At 39.0% G+C, this 21,008-nt stretch overlaps 1 protein-coding gene across 3 annotated transcripts in view; it reads right to left on the minus strand.

The window, feature by feature from the left end:
* The window catches only part of SLC35F1 (solute carrier family 35 member F1), a 259,103-nt gene that overhangs the window by 31,976 nt on the left and 206,119 nt on the right, over positions 1–21,008 (minus strand). For all 3 annotated transcript variants that reach the window (XM_021391050.1, XM_021391049.1, XM_021391052.1), the window contains exons 4-7: positions 18,890–19,049; positions 13,978–14,134; positions 10,512–10,564; positions 4,666–4,820 (exon numbers count right to left, since the gene is read on the minus strand). In XM_021391050.1, the coding sequence (XP_021246725.1) occupies positions 4,666–4,820; positions 10,512–10,564; positions 13,978–14,134; positions 18,890–19,049 (525 nt within the window). The remainder of the gene's footprint in view (positions 1–4,665; positions 4,821–10,511; positions 10,565–13,977; positions 14,135–18,889; positions 19,050–21,008) is intronic.

The raw sequence follows: 21,008 nt of genomic DNA on the forward strand, positions 1-21,008 counted from the left end.
AAGTCTATGTAGTTCCACAACTCATGGTCATTGCTTAGGATCCATACAGGCAAAAATCAAATTGGAATCTAGTGTCCAGCATGTACCCCCTCTTCTCTATTATGTTAAAAACTACTCTCCCTTACAGCTTGTTTCTAGATGCAATGGGAAGGCTGTCATCTGCTCCCTTCCATCGAAGAAGCTCTGCTGCTAGAACTGGCCTTAAAAAGCCATTTCTAGAAGCATCAATAAGTGAATTATCAACCAGCACGACATCAGATTTCTAGTGCTGAAAGGTTTTGAATATTATGTTTAATTGTGCAGCCAAGTTCTTTGATACTGTTCGTGAGATATATGACTTCCTTATTATGAAATACAGGCATTTTTTTTCATTTGGAAATTACTACTATATGAAGAAATCCTGAATTTTTTATAACTACATCTTGGATAAAATATTGAATGATTTTGCCAAGGCAGAATACAGCTGACGCCAACTGGATTGCTAGGTAATGATAAAATACAGTGTGACTGGACCTGCTGGTGCAAAGCATAATCAGTATGCATGCTCTAGTTGGTGGAAAACATAAAATAAGCTGCTTAGATTATTTAGTGAGAATGCAAATTGCTTAGAATGACTAAAGCACAACACAAGCTTGCAAATGAAAACAATGAACTTTAAAAATTCACATTAAAATAAAGCTGAGGCTGAGGATAAAATGCAAAAACAAACACTTCCTAAGCTGAAAAATAACAATTATATTAAGGCTCCAATCCTTTATAGCTGGAGAGGTGGCCCTGAATTTCCCAACAGCGCTGGTATCAGTGTATTGCCAGCAAATAAAGGCTATTTCAGCCTCTGACAAAGCAAGGGCTGTTCTGTTACTCAGAATTTTAAATTTCCTTCACACTACGAGTAGACACCCTTGTATAGAGCATATCTCAAATTTATATTGCATCCTCCTGTTTGGTTTCAAAGCTGTTTACTATCAGTTATACATATTTACCATAAGCACAGGTGAAACCCAGCCAGCAAAACAGTCCCTAGGCTCTGCTGCATGGGTTCATTCCCCACACTGGGAGGGCACTGGACACTTCTCCCGCCTGTGCTTGGTAGGAATGAGTCTTATGCAAGCTGACTTTACTATTGCTGGGACCACTGATTTTCATAGAGACCAAGAAATCAAAAGATGAGCTTGAAAGAAATGAGATGAAGATGAATGCTGTGGTAGTATAGGATAAAATACTAATAACAATAAAACCTTTGTTTTAGGGCTCTGATTGCCTTTGTTTTCTAAAGCAGGAGATCATTTAATTGTGCTCAAGAAGAAGGTGAAATGAGAAGAGACAGCTAGAGAAGTTTTGAACATTAAAATTGCATAAAATATATAACTATGGTGAGAATAAAGAAAAAGGCTGAAGATGTGGAAATGTTTGTTTGAACTCTACTGCATTAGCCAATATTCAGCCACCAAAGAGGCCAAACATCATTCTCCATCCAATGGAATATTTGGACTCAGTTAATGATTAAAAAAAGATCTAAAAAGTGAGTTTTAATTTGGAGGCAGCAGATAACATTAAGAATGAATCACTACAATCTAGTCAGTATCTATTTTAAGTTGAAAGTCATAAATCTTTATGTTTAAATACAATAGCTTCTTGAACAAATAATATGTTGAATGATGAGCTTATCATCAGAGCTGTGTCAGGTTAACATACTTTATTCCTAGCTTCCACAGGCCTGAGAACTGCTCAGTGCAATACAAAGATGCTGGCATACAGGATAAAGGATATAAATGACAGCTGTTTATGGACTCGCCATCCTATATGCCATGATGCTGCAAGTCTGTATAATAAAAGATAAAACAAAATGTTAACTAATCAAAATTCTTCAAATGCAATCTCCTCAGTTTGGTTTCAAAGGCTCTGAAAGCCCACTTAAACTGATTTCCTGTGTTTTCCATGGATTTTCATAGATTTACTGCTACAGGTGCAATAAACCTGCTTGGTGATAAAAGCAGCAGCACAGGGAAAAACTGTAACTGTTTCTGGTAAGCCTCACAAAAATTATATTCTGCAAGGGGCACTAAACCACTCAGTTGATCCTAATTCAGCATAAACTCTTTGCTAGGGTGAAGCGGAACTTCGCCCATTGGTCAGCGCAGCAAAAAGCAGAAGAAGCTCTGCATCTGAAGGAGACATACAGCTGGGCTGGGAACAAAAGAGTTTTTTTGAGGGCAGAAAATTAGCAGGAGTACACAGTCTTAGGAGGTGAACAAATTTATATAGTTTACTTTTAACATACAAAACTTTGTTACTGACTGCATATCATCACATAAAATGATAAGTGATAGTAAACCAGAAAGAAAAGGAAGAGATTATCTGTCTAAGGACTGAAACATTGTAACTAAAGAAGTTATCAGATAATTAAGTGGAGTTTTAACTCTAGATGCTCTCTTCAATATAGACTCTATTTTTAAATTTTCTCTCCAATGTGAGTTTGAAGGGCATGAAAGGAGACACTGACAGCTCTGGAAGCTGATACTACGTTTCAGGTAAAGGTCTTTCTGTCAAGTTCTAACAAAGGTCTTCTCTTTATCAGCACTTCAGCTAGGAAGAACAAAGGGGACACACATGAGTTGTACAGATTAAACACAAATGAAGAACAAAGTAGACACACAAGTTATACAGATTACATACAAATAACAAATAAAAAGCATGAATGAAAAAGTACATAAAATATTAATATTTATGGAGTAATGTTTCCTGAAGAATTTGAGAGAAAAGAGCATTTCACAAGGTGATGATGATGCAGAGCCTTTCCTGCTTCATGAGTGGAAGGGATTAACTCAGGAACTATGAATTTTCTCTGGATATGAGGAAAACAGAGGGGTGCTCAGGGGAACAGATGGCCCAAACTATGAGGAAAGAATGAAAAACTATTGCTTGCTTTGACTAAAGAACTAGGGGCTGAGAGAGATTATTGCTCTCTGTTGATGTACCGAAGTAAAAATGCGAAGGAGATTGAGGTGTTCTTCATGCAAAGAATATTCCTGGCCCAAACAATGAGCGGAGTTTTACTTTTGCAAAATTGGCACTTTTTTTGTCACATTTGAAAAAAGCTGAGCAGAAAATCATCCTAAGCATACTGCCTTTCACATCTTTCCCTCTAAAAGACTGATTTTGTTAAAACACCACCACTATTACTTTCAGAATTAAATTTGTCTGTCTTTTATTGTGTACTATAAACATCTTCCTTACAAATACTTGACTAAAATCACCTATTTTATCACTGTAATCAAATATTATTAGTAGGGCCTTATAATTCTCAGCTAATACCTAATTTTGAATATTCTGGATTTAAAGCATGGAGCAGAAACAAATCACCATGAGGCAGACCTGTAAAGCAGCAGAGAACATTTGCATTTCGGTTTCTATATCTGCCTTTCTTCTGCCTTAAGAAAATAAGAAGCAATGAAGAAAAATGATTTTGTTTGGGACCCCAAAGATTTCAGTTTTCTCTGTCTCTTTCAAAATCACACAGGTACCATTAGTATTACAAAATTTGATTTGGCTTGGTTAAGTAATCAGTATTTTTAGGCTTTCATTTACCTAACACTTACATTGGCCACCATTTTAGCTATCAAGTAACCTCCCTCTTACACACAAATGTGAAGGTACGAAGCAGTTGCCTCCAGCATCCTGACGTCACTTTCATATGATGGCCACTGTAGGGGTGCTTGTTAATAACGCAGAGCAGTTAGTTGCAGCTGGAGACCAAACGTGTGGTTGTACAAAACAACCTTTTAAATATCAGAGGAACTGAGAGATAACAGTTTAACTTCAACACAAATCTGCTGCATTTTGACATTTTAACACTAACAGGCAAGACACTGATTTGGCTGGCAAGAAAAGTGTAATTCATGGACAGTTATGAGTCATCATTTCAGAATCATCATGAAATGAAACAAAGCCTCTGTACCTCCAGTGATTTAAGAGCTCATCCTAATTTAGTGTTGTCAGCAAACTTACTTAGCATACATTTGAATCCTGCATCCAAGTCACTTATGAAAACATTAAAAAGAATGGTTCTAAAACGAAGATCTGTGGAACTCCACTACTAGTTCACTACTGGCTGGCCACCAGCCTGATGTAACCCCATTTACTTCAACGTTTTGAGACTGACACATCAGCCAACTGTATGATGTATTTGCCTAGCTGTATGCTGAAGATTTTGTCCAGAAGGATACTGTGAGAGACAGCAGAATCACAGAATCATAGAATGATTTAGTTCCAACCCCACTGGCATGGGCTGGGACGTTTTCCATTAGATCAGGTAGCTCGAAGCCCCATCCAACCTGGCCTTGAAAATTTCCAGTAATGGGGTATCCACAACTTCCCTGTGCAATCTGTTCCAAAGCCTCACCACTCTGATGGTAAAGAATTTCTTCCTTCCAGATCTACCCTTGGTTTAAAGCCACTATCCCCCTGTCCTATCAATACATGCTCTTGTATATAGTCCTTCTCCAACTTTCTCGTAGGCTCCACTTAGGTACTGAAAGGCCGCTATGAAGTCTCCTCTTCTCCAGGTTGAACAGTCCAAGCTCTTCAGCTCACCTTCATAGTTCTGCATTGATATCTGTACAGGCATACAGCCATTACCCAAATGCATCTCTCATTTTCACATACCTTGTAGTGGAAGAGGAATAATCCACAGAAAAGGCTGTACAGGTCAGCTGTGAGAAGGGAGAGGTTGACGGCAGTAGCACTAGTTTTCTTTATGACCACTGGCATAAAGCTGTAGAGGCCAAACATACAGGCACTAAAGCCAACATACAACAAGCCTGCAGAAGAGAGACAAGAAAAAAAAGTGTGACCTTTCAGAGCCTGTAGAAATGACTTATGCTGAAAGGAAGAAGGATCCATTTTTACAAAAGAATACTTGTTCAAAAAATATGGATTCAGATTATTAAAATGCATTTATATATGTATGCATTTGTAAACTAGGAGCATTGCTCTAAATATATACGAAAACCAGTGAAAACCACATCTATACAGTACTGAACATTTGGTATGCTCCCTGTGGTTCCATTAACAGCAGTGCTGTTTCAAATTGGTGTCTTGTATTGCTAGCAAATATCTCACATTCAACATAAATTCAGATAAAATTATGTATTCAGACATATCGAATCTAGTCTTTTAAGAAACAAATGTCCCCAACACCCACTGAGTTCCACTGAGTTGGAGGGAGCACACAACATTTTCTAGGAGTGGGCCCACAAGATGTATGCAAAAATATTTTCACAGGAGTTAATGAACCAACAGATAAACACGTGAGGAGAGCACTCAAGTCAATTTTGCCACCAAACTTGACAAATCACTTCACAGTTTTGTGCCTCCATTCCCTACCACTTTTTGTTCGTCTTCCTTAATAAAGCTTTCTGGTGCTGAGACTATTTATTGCTATGTGCTTACAGAGTGACTCACACAATTAGATTGTTAGACGCTAATATAATAAAAATATATTACAGTAAAAATCTAATTTCATTTAAAAAACTAAATAACTTACTGGGAAAGAATTCGTTCCTTCAGTTATTACTTGATAAATCCCAAGGCAAATAAATCAATAAGAAGTTAAGAAAACAGCAAACACTTCACTCATCTGCTATAACGCAAATGATAATTCTTAGGCTGATGTACGCTGCACTATTCCCAGCTGGTGTATGCACAAACCTAAATTTGGACACATGCCAGCTTTTCAGAGCATGTTATTGACTAGATGTTGCAGAAAATCTGATTGTCAAAGTCCTGAAAAGAATTAGTAGAAAATAAAAATACAAGAAAAAAACAAAAACCGAAGTCCTTATAATGTGTCTCCTTGTGGATCCACATAGTTAAAAACTCTTTAGAAAAGCCATCCAAAGGACAAAACCAACTGTGATAGCTTTAATCCTCTGAAGCATTTGAACTGAAGTATATGTTAACCTGAAACACATACAGCAGTCATAACGTGTCATTGTCCATATATCAGTTGCTATGGCATGATAACAAATTTGCATTTATATTCAGAATGTGGATAACCGTGGTAAGAACCGCTTTTATTAAAACGTAGCAATTTTCTAAGGTGTGCATTGTATATGGCAGAGTTGCTCTATGCAAACTCTGGAACTCTTCTGCAGTAGCAGATTGCATCAAATGGAGCACAGTTTTGATCAATGAGAAATTGTTTGCAAATGACCATTAAGTTGGCTTTTCTTTCAGGCTTAAGTCAAGAACAGGCCAGGCACAAAAACCATTCTAGTCTCTTTCACGGTTTAACCCAGTAAGCAGCTAAACACCACAGCCATTCACTCACACCCCCTCCTCCCAGTGGAATACAGGAGAGAACTAGAAAGAAAAAAAAAAAAAAAGAAGTAGAACTTATGGGTTGAGATAAAAACTATTTGCTAAGACAGAAAAAGAAGAGAGAAATACTAGTAATGATAATAATATATACAAAACAAGTGATGCACAGCATAATTGCTCACCACCTGCTGACACATGCACAGTCGGTTCCCAAGCACTGGCTGCACCCCCAGCCAACTCCGCTCTGTTCTATGCTTTTTTTCACATGATGCCACATAGTATGGATTATCTCTTTGGCCAGTCCGGGTCAGCAGTCCTGGTTCTGTCCCCTCCCAGTATGAGAAGCTGAGAAACTGAAAGGTCATTGGCTCTGTACAGCACTGCTCGGCAACAGCTAAAACATCTATGTGTTATCAACATTGTTTTTTTCTCCTAAAACCAAAATATTGCACAATATCAGACACTATGAAGAAAATAACTCTGTTTCAGCTGAAACCAAGACAGATTCCATGTCTGCATTCTCAAAGTACAGTCTGCAAATCACCAGCTGGCCCACCAAGCCCATTAGTCCTTCTGGATTTAACAGACATATTCAAGTGTTTTGAAGGGTTGCGCTCTCAATTAATAGTATAGTTTTATGGTGTTGTCTTGGTGTTCATATTCCTTGGCAGGCAGCTACATGCATTCCACAGGTTGCTTTTCCGAAGGGCATTTCAGTACCAGTGGAAAACTTCTTAAACTGTATTTGTCCTATCGGAGGTGAATGCAAAGTGGCATTTCACTTACCTTGTAAAAAAGCATGCAATATCCACCAGATAGATAGCATCTACTGGTGACAATAAGCAAGATGGAAAAAATGTATGATTTTCAGATAGTGTTTCTAGAAGCTCAGTTTTCATAACAGAAATATGTTTTAAGTCAAAGGCTTGCAGTCTCCACTTTCTCGAGTGCCACTGCAGTGCTAACGGCAAACTTGGGAATCACCACTAGTGCTTAAGACCCAGATGCCGGAGCACGTGCCTAACCAGGCACAGAGTCACCAGGACTGATTACCCAGAGCAGGCATGGGAAAGAAGCAAACTGGAAAGTTAAAAGGTGCTTTTGCACCTTCTGATCCGAAGGCTTAATGTGTACAAAGGCAGTTGTGGGTGGGATTTGTTACACTTAACTCTGGACACATACTGGGGTTTGGTGCTCAGAGAGGAGATTTGGAAGTTCTAGGGTGCAGGTTGTCCAACCTCTTTTAGACACCAGCTTCAGCACAGCATGATTTGTGTCATGCCTATTTCTTTCTGCTCATGATAAAAGGAATCTGTTCAACTAAATCAGTTGTCCACATCCCAGATGTCTAAAGCTGGTGAAAAGAATCCCATCTTTACTTTCACTGCTCATCCTGATGAGCAGTGTCACCACTTCTGCATGGTTGGGTATGAATGCATGATGAAGGTCTGAACTGGGAACACAGGAGCATAGGACTGTGGGGCAATTCAGGCTGGAAGAGAGCTCAAAGGTCTCAAGTTCAATCCCTGCTCACACCAGGCTCAGCTGTGGGATCACACAAAGTTGCTCAGGGCTTTGTCCAGACTGATGATAAATTAATGCACAACCTCTCTGGGCAACTTGCTCCACCGTCTGCTGCTGTCAATGTGAAAAACATTTTCCTTTTATCCAGCTTGAATCCTTTATTTCAATTTCTGCCTTTTGTCTATCCTCCTTCCATTGCGTTATGCTATGCACCAATGTGCAGACCTTGGCTCTGTCCTTTTAACAGCCTCCTTGTGTATAGCTATTTGAAACCTTCTCTTCTGCAGGCTCAAGAAGTCCCAAGCCCCCACTATCTCCCCACTTGTCTTAAGACAGGGCACCTTCACAGAGATGGGCAGGACTTGCCCCCATGGACTACTCTAAAGAGTACCACCAATACTAACATGTCTTGGGAACTTCTCTTCCAGCTGAGTATGCTGGTTGTATGTTCCATGTTTTAGACCCAATATTTTTAATCCAAAAGTTACTGTTTCCTTGCATGAAATTGAATCAACTGTTCTTTTTACACTGGTCTCTTGGAGTAAAGACTGTTTGAAAGAATGCAGAGCCTCTGTAACATAGAACACTCCTGGGATCATCAAACGGGCTTTTCTCTCAAGCAAAAACATTTTTTGTTTACTTATTATTTCATGCATTATTCTACAATCATGTCATGGTCTTCCTTTAAACCACTCGATGGTACAATCATTCTCCTTTCCATCAGATTATCAGCAAGTATTAACATTTAAACCTTCAAGGATTTGAACAGAGCGACACTGATTTATACTAATTGCAAAGATGATACAATGTATGGAAGGAATTTCCAAAATTAAAATCAGGAGGGCCTCAGTCTGTTTTAAGCACATTAGACAAAACAGATTGGTTTTAGATCTTTATATTCCAAATTCATTTGCATTTTACATCAACTGAAAGGTAGCTCATACATTCTTAATGACACGATTATGGCAGAAGGCAACAGGCCACCTTGAGTTATTTATTAGGTAGCCTGCTGCGACTTTAACATCACCGCTGAGAAGGTTGATGATTCAACTCTGGTGTTCTGCAGGTTTGAATATGCTGCAGTAGATAACTACTCAGGACAAGGCTGTGAACACCCGGACATAGATTTGTCAAGAACTACTTGACAGTCTTGTTTCACTGTCAATACAATGGAAAGTGTAACAAGTAGGTGTGTAGGAAGTCAGGAAGGACAAAAAACGACATAATTCTTACCAGTTCATCCATGTTTAACTACACAGATGATTTCCAATTATTGATTTAACAAAACAGTTAATATATTTGTGATGCTCTTGCTAAGACAATCTCCTTCTGAAGAGCAGAAACACCTAATAGTTAGTGACGAACTTCTGATGACGTTTTAATGTTATCATAGACAAGACTTTATTTTAATGGCACATTTCACTGATATTGAGATACAGTAGAACTCCTAAGAAAGTATATATGACATTTACGTGTATAGCAAGTAAATTCATGATGGTCATAGTATCAAATTAACTATGTCCCCGAACTCCTTATCATGAAGTATAAACAAACACTGCTGCAGTTATGCTAATGACAGCAGTTTCAAGAAGGCAAATACATTTACAGGATGCAGTTGAGTGTATTTCTCCACAGACACTGTAATTGATGTCATATAGAATTACAGCACAACCACCAAATCTCCAAAATTTCTATGTGGAATATTTTGTGAAAGATGCACTCTTTTTAAATAGGATGATGAGAAGAAATGCTGAGGGAAGTTTAAAGAAAGCAACAGTGAAATCTGTAACTTGTATCTCCTATTCTCAGGGATTCCCATATTCCCATAGTCAGTTGCCTTTGCACGCTTCTGAGCTGTTATCTTGAAGTTCATTCTAAGACTAGCTAACAAGCTATCTCCAATGGATTGCCAAAACTTGAATTCCCTGCTCTATTTTTAGCATTCTTTTATTTCTTCTATTGTTCTAAATGCTAAAAGAGTGATTACAGGGACTCTAATGTTTGAAATGTTGATTTCCTTCCAAAGCAAATAAGTTGGTGGACTAATTAGAAGGGAGTCTTAGATGATAAACTCAGCTTCCAAAGTGAAATGGGAAAATGAAATTCACTGCATAGCAAAACACCGTAAGAACTTCATTGTGCATGATGCTACTTAAACAAGTCTAAAATACTTGTCTGCTATATTCCACCAAGACTAATTGAAAATCTATTAACCACTTGCATACAGAAATGGTCCTCTGGAAATGTGTTTAAGGTGCTATAATATGTATTACAAGAACCCTTAAAGTTTTTTGTTAGGTCCCATTTTCCTTCTTTGGTATTCACTGAAAAGGTTTGGCTCCTTGTGACTACCTCATTTATTTGTCTCAGAGTTGCACTGAATCTCAGAATAGAACACCATTATTATTTTACTTCAGAGCTATCTGAATAATTATCTTATTCATAAGCACTTCTCCACTGCTTAGCCTAAAAGTGCAAGGAAAGCATAATATATCACTCAGGGAACAAATCACTTAAGAAAGATTATGAGGCATGTGCTTCAACCTTCGGCAGACATCAGTGGAAAAATCACAAACATTGGCTTCCGTGTGCCTGCTTCTCCAAAAAACGGTTGTCTCCATGCCTCCTTCAGCAACTATCTTCAGTGAGGTAAAGAGTTTTCTTACCTATTTGCCAGTCCCAGGGAACTTTCAACAGCTCTTTGTGTTCCATGATTGCACTGTAAGAGAAGAGAAGGTAAAATCTGATGAAAGAGAACAGAAGTTAAATTATGTCCACTCATTCAATTCAAATGCTGCACAAAACAACATAAACAACTTTATAACAAAAAGTCTCTGCAGGAATCAAATGCAATCAGAATCTGCTAATCCACCCTGTTCCTATGTGTTTGAAAGATCTTCAGGGCAGTAATAAGATGTGATAACATACAATTTGCACTGGTTTATTTCCAGCTCTCTGAATACCTGTTCCAAAGTACCCATCCCCCTACATGTTCAGTCCTCTTTGTCTTCTTAATATTCTGAAAGCTTTTGAACTTCAATGATTAATAATGTATCTGTCTGAGTTATTCACCCTTCAGAGTGGCTCTGCAGTAAGAGCTGAGTAAATCACTGACATGAGGTGGCAGATATCACAGGCTGGGTTTGAGGAGAGTGCTGTAATTTGTTACATGCTGAGACAGAGCAAATAGTCACAGCAATGAAAGTCAGGAAGCAAAACAAAGGATGGGAAAGCTGCAAAAGTCCATTTTTGACATCTTGCAGGTCTTCTATTTTACATTAACATCAAGATCCCAGACCCAGAAAATTCTGAAGTGGCAAAAAGTCGATTCTTCCCAACCCAGGGAAGACGACTCTGGAAACAGGTTTTTCTGGTCTGTGATTTACAGATGTATGGAGCTCTGCATGTCAGTCTGGGCACCATTTTAACCAAGTATAAATCATGTAATTACACAGACTGTAAAAAGAAATTCCTAGTACAAAAATTGGTATGCAGGTGATCAAGTCTAAAAGTAAAACGACAGAACTCAGTGCCTTCCAGATTCATATGATCTAGGGAGTTGCATCCTGGAAATTCTTATTTGTTTACTGCTGATATGTGGCAAATTTAATAGAATAATGAGATTATTTTGTCTGCAGAGTAACTGAATTATAAGTGTCTTTGCTTGCATTAGGCACATGTCTCTTTAATCAGTGATTGCTGAAGAATACCATAAATACAAACTGCAGTGTCTTGCTACAGCAAGCAAATTTTGATATTATTTAAATACATGAACATTGCTTTCATAGAATCATAGAATGGCTTGGGTTGGACGGGACCTCAAGGATCATCAAGCTCCAACCCCCCTGCCACAGGCAGGGCTGCCAACCTCCACATCTAATACTAGACCTTTCATATCATTGCATATCCAATACAAAAGAAATACAAATTGTTATGCTGTGATATGTGCTTCATTATGATCTGTGAAACAAAGAGGGGTAAGAGCAACTTTGCCAGAGGGTGATGCCTGATTCACTGGAAAATAGAACCACAATGAATTTTGAAAGGATGTTGTGATTGGATGAGGTCACTGAGGACTGAAAAAGAGACAAAAGCAACATCCAGTTTCAAAAACGGCAAGACTCTAGACTTTGGGAAGATTACGAAGTAACTGTTCCATTTCCAGGAAATTAATAATGAAGAATTGACTAGGAACAGCCAGCACAGATTTTTCAGAAGCAAACCTACTGCCTTTTATGATGAGATGCCTGGTTCAGTAGATAATGGAAAAGGAATGGATGAAAGGATGGAGTATAATCTACCTTGACTTTAGCAAAGCTTTCAACGGGATTTCCCAAAAAATCCTTAGAGATTGTAAACACATGGATTGGACAGGTGGGCCACCCACAAGATCAATGGAAAACTGTGTTCAAAAAGTAGTGATGAGCAGATCAAGTACTTCTGACAACTGATTGATGTTTAACAACTTCATATGCAATCTAGAAGATAGGATGGAATGCACACTTATCAAGTTCACAGAGGACAACCCATGGGGGGAGCAGTAGATATGCTGTCATACAGAAAGACCTAACAGGCTAGATAAATGGGCTGGCAGAAATCTCATGAAGTTCAAGATAAGCAAATACGAACTCCTATATCTAAGATGAAATATCCCCATGCAACAGCACAGGCTGGGAGCTGACTGGACAAGAAGCTACACTGTAAAAATCAAACTTGGAGTCCTGGTGTACAGGAGCCAGCAATGCGTTTGTGTAGCAGAGAAGACCAACTGTGTTATTAAGAGCCTAGCCAGCAAGCGGAAAGAAGCAATTTGTGAGAGAGCAACTGCAGCAACAATTCCAGATCAATGCCTGCTTTGTGAATGCCAACCAAACTTTGACCAGTGCCTTTCCCAGCATGCCAGTAAAGCCTTATTTCTGAGATATTCCTTCTCCCAAGAAACTTCCTTAAAGCTTTCAGCAAAGAAACGGCTTTTGGAGTTTCTTTCCAGTTGAGTCCTCTGTATACAAAGATACCTTGTGCCAGCACCAGATTCTTCTTCCAAGATAAATAAATTATGGACTTTCAATTGTGACTATCTTCTTGAGTCAGGAGGGTGGAAATGGCACAATAATTAAATTTAGGAATATGAGGCCTGTATACTACTGTTTAAATGCACAGCAAGACAAGAACACTTCTTGGTAACTTTAGAACTAGCCAGTACCTACACACCATGAATGATTTAGGTAACAAAAATGCTTTATCTAATGATGCTAGACATATTTACATGGTCTTGTATATAGTATAAATCATTTTAAGTCATGTTTTCAGCCACATAAATATAATAAGCTTTCTGGCTAAAGAAACAGAACTAATTAAGTAGGGATCAATCAGTCATTGCTTTGATGAGTCTCAGTTCTTAAAGCTGTGCAGGCAAATAACTTGTTTTTGGCTAATAATCAAAAGCTATTGTGTATGACAAGTACCAGTGACAGATCTGTGTAAAATGTGTCAATCTTGCATGGTGAATTTTAATACACTCTTATTAGGCACAGCGTTGCAATACCGGAAGCTACCTCCCAGCTTCCACGCCTGCAGGTGAGGTACCTGCTCATTAGGTATGTGAATATGACTCCTAAAATCCATGTGACAATTTTCTGAGTACTAAGTATTTTAAAGTGAAAAGGCCAATTTCTTAAGGACATTTTCATTATTTCTGCCATATCAGTCTGCAATTACACAAACCAAATCCATCAGTAAAATACCTTCTGACTGCACGTGTTTTTCAACCTGTTTAAAGTCTAGAGTAACTTCCAAAAAGTACGAAACAGAACTGTAGAGGGCAGTAGAGAGTTTCCAGTTCACAGACCAGAGCGATACCTGAAATACTCACCCGTTTTCAAGAAATACAGGTTAAGGATGTGTCTTCTCCCTCCCATGGGACTTTTATAGGAAACCAGTTCTTGAATTAAAGTACTTAGCTACACATGTGTGTAGCTATCTCAAATATTAAAAACAATGCAAATTCCCAAATCTGCGGATACCTACTCTCCATAGGAAATGGCTACCTTTGAAGAGTGGGGCACAGTACCTCAAAGGAAGCCAAAGCTATATTTATTTGAATGGTCTTAGAGTTCAAACCTGCTCACTTACAGTTGAATTCCACTGAAGAAGGAGCCAAAGAGTCCAATCATGCCCAGAAACTCCACTCGACTCAGATTTCGGACAATATACTCTTCACAAACGTTCGAGATGCCGTATAGTGTTGCCCCACCCAACACTAAGAGATCTCCTATCAGTTTATTTTCACCTAGGAATAAACAGAGGAGAAATCAGAACATGTCAAAACAACATTTTGTCTAGAAGTGTTGTAAGTTCTGCCCTGTAGATATGAATGCTCAATCACGAAGTAGCCCTTAGCTGGATCAATAAGACGAATGCAAATGTTTTGCCATTGTAACAGTTTTCATCCAATTATTGCAAGAAAATCAGCAGAAGGGCGAATTTTATCTTTGCTGTGAATAAGAAAATCTGAACGATAAAAAAAGTTACAAAAACTATAGAACTCCTTAGTGATTAATTCTTTTAAATTCATTATATTAACTTTTATTTTTTCCAGATAGAATAGGACAGTTTGCATCTCATCGTGAAATCTAAGCAAAAACATGTCTGATATTTAGATGGGAAACCAACCGAAAAATTCTATGTACCTGTGAAATGAATGAAGAAATCATTACAACCCCAGTATTGACCTCATTCTCACATGAAGTTGTTTGACAAGAAAGAGAGAAGGAAGGATGAGGTGTAGACAGGGCGATGATAATAGAGGTTTTTAGAAAGAAGGTAAATTAACATAGCAGTACCTAATTCATAAAATGAACAGCAAAATATATTTTCAGTGCTTCAAGGTATACATAATTACTAAAACAATGTATTATCAAAGAATATTTGAAATCTTTTTAAGTCTTGGGTTCTTTTATTACTTTGGGCCAGGGGGAGCTGCAGAGAGACTTGATCAAAATGAAGTTCCAGCTTGAAAATTGAGGCTCCATTTTTGCAGCCTGATGCATGCAATGCCCTCTGCACATAAGGCTTATTGAATGATTTCTACTAGAGCTTCAGCTTCACAAAGCTGCGAGACATTGCTGCAGAACCAAAGAAAGTCAGAAAGACTGGCTATAATGGAATTTCAGTAGTTCAGTAGAAATGCTGAAATATTAGATGACATTTCTTCTAAAAAAAAACCCTTGTTTTCTTCTAAAATACTTCATTTATTGATTATCAAAATACACACTGCAATAAACGGAAGCAAAACATTTTTCTTGGTTCAAAATGATCTTTCCAAGATTTTCCTTTGTGAAGTTATTTTAAACCTGCAACTTTTATTCCAGTTTACAGTTCTGAACTTTCCAGTGAGAAGTAATTAATGAAAATGACAATGGTCATACGAAGGTAGAAAAAGTTCAATAATCCTGTATCTTGTCTCAGAATCGAAGAACCACAGGGTTTGGAAGGGACCTCTGGAGATCATCAAGTCCAATCCCCTACTAAAGCAGGATCCCTCAAGCATAGGAAAGCATCCAAGTGGGTTTTGAATATCTCCAGAGAAAGAGACTCCACAGCTCCTCTGCGCAACCTGTGCCAGTGTTCCGTCACCCTCACAGTAAGGAAGGTTTTCCTCATGTTCATATGAAACTTCTAATGTTCCAGTTTGTGCTCATTGCCCCTTGTTCTGTCACTGGGCACTGCTGAAAAGAGCCTGGCCCCAACCACTTGACACCTACCCTCTAGATATTTATAAGCATTGACAAGATCTCTCCTCACTCTTCTCCAGGCTCAACAGCCCCAGGTTTCTCAGCCTTTCCTCATAAGGGAGATGCTCCAGGCCCCTCATCATCTTTCTGGCCCTCTGCTGGGCTCTCTCTAGAAGTTCCCTGTTTTTCTACAATGGAGGAGCCCTGAACTGGACACAGTACTCCAGAGGTGGCCTCACCAGGGCAGAGTAGAGGGGGAGGATCACCTCTCTCATCCTGCTGGCCATGCACTTTTTAATGTACCCCAGGATACCATTGGCTGTCTTGGACACAAAGGCACACTGTCGGCTCATGGCCAACCCGTTGTCCACCAGGACACCCAGGTCCTTCTACACAGAGCTCCTCTCCAGTGGTTCAGCTCTTAATCTGTACTGATGCTTGAGATTATTCCTCTCCAGGTGTAGGTCTTTACACTTGCCCCTGTTGAACCTCATCAGGTTCCTCTTCATCCAACTATCCAGCCCGTCCAGGTCTCGCTGAACGGCAGCACAGCCTTCTGGTTTGTCAGCCACTCCTCCCAGCTTGGTATCATAACAAACTTGCTGAGGGTGCACTCTATCCCTTCATTCAGGTCATTGATGAAGATGTTGAACAATACCAGACCCAGCACCAACCCTTGGGGAACACAGCTAGCTACAGATCTCCAACTAGACATTGTACCATTGATCATGACCCTCTGAGCTCTGCCAGTCAGCCAGTTCTCAATCCACCTCAAAGTCCACTCATCTATCCTACACTTCCTAAGCTTACCTATGAGGATGTTGTGGGAGACAACATCAAACATCTTGCTAAAGTAAAGGTACACCATATCCACTGCTCTCCCCTCATCTACCTAGCTGGTCATAGAATCATACAAGACTACCAGATTGATCAAGAACAATTTCCCCTAATGTCTCCAACATTACCTATAAGCACCAGAAATATTGTGTAGGGACAAATAGGAACACAGCAAATAAGGAAAACACTCCTACTAATACTTCGCTAGTCTCCAGTATCATTTGACTCAGAGATGTGGTCTCTGTGTACACATTACTAGATTTCTCTTTCATGTACTTCCAGTCTCTCACTGAATTTCTGTTTTGCGTATACTTTGACTAACAGTATGTTCATATTTTTCAATTTATCTTTTTAAGATCTGGCACTTATTTTCCTTTTTGCAATCATCCGTGGAAGTTGATGGCAGATGCCCTTAGTTTAAAATAAGCACCAGCACTTTGGAAAACCTTACCCTTGATGCATTTGATGTTCCATAGTGGATCTAATCATCCCTCACTGAGCTCACTCATGGTATTAATTACAACTACTCACTAGCACTTCGGGGAAGTACTGCTGAAAAAGCTTTTGACCTTAGAGTTTGTCTGTGCTGAACTGCTGATACAAAACTATCACCCTTTGCATGTGTGAGTCAAACACAACTCAGGCTGAGCGTTTTCATAGAAATGACTGGCACCAAACAGCAGCTTGTGATGGCTCTTCCCAGACCTCACCGAAGCTCAAGGAGTGTGAGCCTCAAAATTGAGAGATTTCACAGACTGTGGCAAACAAGCGTCAACCATTCATGTCCCCTAAAATATAGAAATAACAAAGGAGTTTACTGAGGGCTAATACAGATTCATTGCTTTTGATGAATTCCATTATTTTGCTTGCCCGGTCCCAAGAAATATCCTATAAACGGTGCAGAACTCTTTAATGTCAAGTTTCTTGAAATCTCCTGTTTTGCTGAGAGTATTTGTTTTAATTTGCAGATTTTTAAGGCATAATTCTACCCCTTCAGCCAACTCAGTCAGAACATCTCCTCTAGCTTATTCCGTTAAAGAGACTGTGAGAATTTGGAAATATATTCCTACATTTCAATACATTTCACTTCGCCATTTTAAAAAGCTGCAGACTCTGCCACTTGTGGCTCTGGTCTTTATGTCTTTGTTCTGTGTAGAAATAAGCACACAGTCTTTCATGTGTAAGTCCAGATTAAAAAGCAACAGTGTACATTAACAGATTTTCTTTCTCCGGATATATTTTGTAAGAGCTATTTCCATGCTTTAGTAACTAATATGTCAAATAATATCTGTTTATTGCAGGTAGACTGCAAAGTGTCAGCGTTTTTCAGCCTGTTCTGCTGAGGTTCGATGCCCTGCATGCTCCTGCCGAACCACATCTCACATACTCAAGGACATTATGCTCTAGATTACAGGGATACACGATGTTTCTCCCAGAACCCAGGGCTGAAATCCCAGTCCCTCAGAAATCAGATATTGGTAATGCAACCTTGGCTGCCTGACTCCACAATACAGAATATATTCCTTCTTTATAGGCAGGGCGGAGCTATTTCTGGAGGAGAGCAATGAGCTAGAAGTCTTGAGGACAGGGATAAAAGGGAACAGGGAGATGCACTGAGTACTGTCCCAAACTTCCTTATTTTGTTCAGTAGCATCTTGGCAAACGCAGTTCTTAGAGTGCTTGCATTTGTATTCAGAGAGGATTTTCAATCCCAGTGTATTATGTTCAGCTCACAATTCAATGCTTTTAATTAAGGACGAAAACTGTGCCTAATTGACAACCTTTGAAAAGAATTTCCAGCCTTCCCACACCATTTGTGTTGGTGCTAGAAAAATCAATGCGACAGAGGAAGTTTGTCGATGAAATCTAACTCTGTCCAGTCTACATTAATAGCCATGCGCACACTATTCATATGATGCTGCACATGAAAAAGAACATTTTATGCACAAGAAGGTACTTCTCAATAGTTATGCAGACAAATCCCAAATTTTTACTCTGAGACTGTATTATAACCCAGTTAGTACAGTTAGTATGTGGATCAGGTGTCTTCTAGTACATAACAAGTGACATTGTCTCTGTACAAAAAAGGTGCAAAGTTAAGTAGGAGTACATAGTGGACAGGAGAGGCAGTATACTCAAAGATGTAGCCAATTTGGAAAGGAAGCAACCAAAATCTGCTAGCCCTAAGCAGAATGAAACTACAAGCACTTAGTTTGTCCCCCTGTATAGAGGATGATATTCATTGCATGCAAAGAGCAAGTTCATTTGCAGAAGTGGTGACTTTTAACTGTTGATTCATTTTTGTTCTCTATCCCTCCTGACAATGAAGCACCCTTGAATGGTGCAGTTCTTTGGATCCATGAAGACACAGGATTTCCTGCCGATTTTCGATTTCCTGTGCGCCATTCCGAAATGTTCTTGTTGCAGTTTCTGTGATCAGAACTTGGTAGTACCACACACCCACCCTTACTCACCTGCTCCTTGCTGTCTCCCAACGAGGACATCTGCTCCTGCCATGCAGCCCATGCCCAGAATGCAGACCACGATCCCAATGAAATGTACTGCCTTGTATCGTACCAGCAAGAAGAACCAAGAGAGCAGTATCACCACTGGGATGACAAAACAATCTAGGAGCTGTAAAGATAGAGAAGAAAAAAAAAAACAACAAATCAATGCTAACATTTTGCCCTTAAATTCTAGGATAGATTTCAGAAAACGGGAACAGGGTTATTTAATAATGGCACCTTCTACCGAATAGAAAATGTATACAAGTACTTGTGTCATCCAACGGGCAGATGATAAGACAAAATTCTAACTATTCCACTAATTCAGGAAAGATGTCGCTAGCTGTTTTAAGACACAACAGAACTGCATTGCTCTTTGATTCAGATGCACATTCCAAATCTATGGGAAGGAAAGCTGGGCCAAAAGAGAGCCACAGTATTCTCCATCTGGTCTTCACCTCTGGTGATTAAGGGACAAAGACAGAGCGTACTTTTCCTGCAGTCTAGACATATGCTTTGATTCAGACGCTTCAGGTCCAATTAGCAGAAATGTTCATAATACAAGTTGGCCAGATTTTCAAAATCTGGACGTATAAATCAAGGGGTTTCTGCATGCAGAATACTTAAGAAAAATCTGTCCCCTGTGGGGACTGTTAGCTCCTTAGAAAAATAGTCCCATATGCCTGTGAAGGAAAATAAATAAATAAATAAACACCTTGCCTGCAGTGCAGGAAGCTCAGTCTTCCTGCCAATAGACTTGGTTAAGAATTTTCTCAAAGAAGTGTTATGAAAAATAACCTTTAATTGGTCTTTTCAGAGATACGCAGCAATAAATCCAGAGAATCCATGATAAAAAAAGAAATATACCAAATGTTTGTAAGAGGACCTTGAGATTTTGAGATGAAAACACATTTTAGGAACTACAAGTATGTCACCAAGAAACAAAAAAACCTATGTTAAGAATCACTCGGAGATATCTGAATTTAAGAACATGAATCCCACTTTCTAAAGGCATATATATAATTAAGAGATGGGATTCTGTTGATTAAGAATGAGATTTAATGAGGTGTATGGGGTACATTACTATTCAGTGCCATTTGATACAGTGGGAACTAGATCTATACAGTTGCATCTTCCTTCTAACAAAAAGGTCTGGATAAAACTGTAATGGAGGATATTGTAACTGTAGTTCTCAGAAACTCTTCTGAATATTGTGACCTTGATTTTAGATGATATAATTTGTTTTTTGAATTCTCTTTGGGCCCATTATTTGTTCTTTTGTTCTCTCAGAGTGATATGCCACTAAGCACACTAAGGATTATCAAATAATTATCATTACCCTTTCAACTTCTTTGTCTGCTAGAGGGGTTATCTGAAGAGAAACATAATTTTGAATGATTTGAATTTCAGTCAGTCTTTACCTATGAGCTACTTAAGTCATAAATACTAAATTTAGGGGTTTGGCAAAAATTTAAAAGATGACTTTCCTTAAAAATATAAATATATATTTGAAAAACAAGAGTATGCAGCTGAAAGGCATTCTTTTCAAAGATTCCCCAGACAGTCAGGGGCAACAGTCTTTAGAAGAGAAAAGGTTCACCAGCAGGGCCCCACAGCTCTCAGGTAGTTCATGCAGTCCCAAAGAACAGCAGAACTGATGAGGAAAACTACAAATTGGAAAGGACTATGCTGAAAGAGCGTTCCGCATTTAAAATGAGAGCTAATAATTTAAAATGCATGACAAAGCCTCTTTACAGTGAAAACTGTCTCCACCAGTCCTCGAAGTGCAGTCCTCCACAGGCACAACACAGAAAGGAACAGTGGCTGAAAGTCCAGCAGAACTTGTGCAAGCTCCTTTGTTTTTACAGAACATCTGCTCTGCCACTGAAGAGCCTATAGTATATATAGGATACAAGTGACCTAACATTCAATAACTTCTTTTTGTAAAAACACACTTGGGAAACATGACTTCAACACCTGAAGTTTTTTTCCTAGACAGTTTGCAGTCTACTGGGATGTTTCCTTGCTGTGACCTTGTCTCTCTCTCCCCTGGGGCTCTTTTCCATTCAGACCTGGGAACGAAACAGTG

The sequence above is a fragment of the Numida meleagris genome, chromosome 3 (genome assembly GCF_002078875.1).
Source record: "Numida meleagris isolate 19003 breed g44 Domestic line chromosome 3, NumMel1.0, whole genome shotgun sequence".
Taxonomy (NCBI): domain Eukaryota; kingdom Metazoa; phylum Chordata; class Aves; order Galliformes; family Numididae; genus Numida; species Numida meleagris.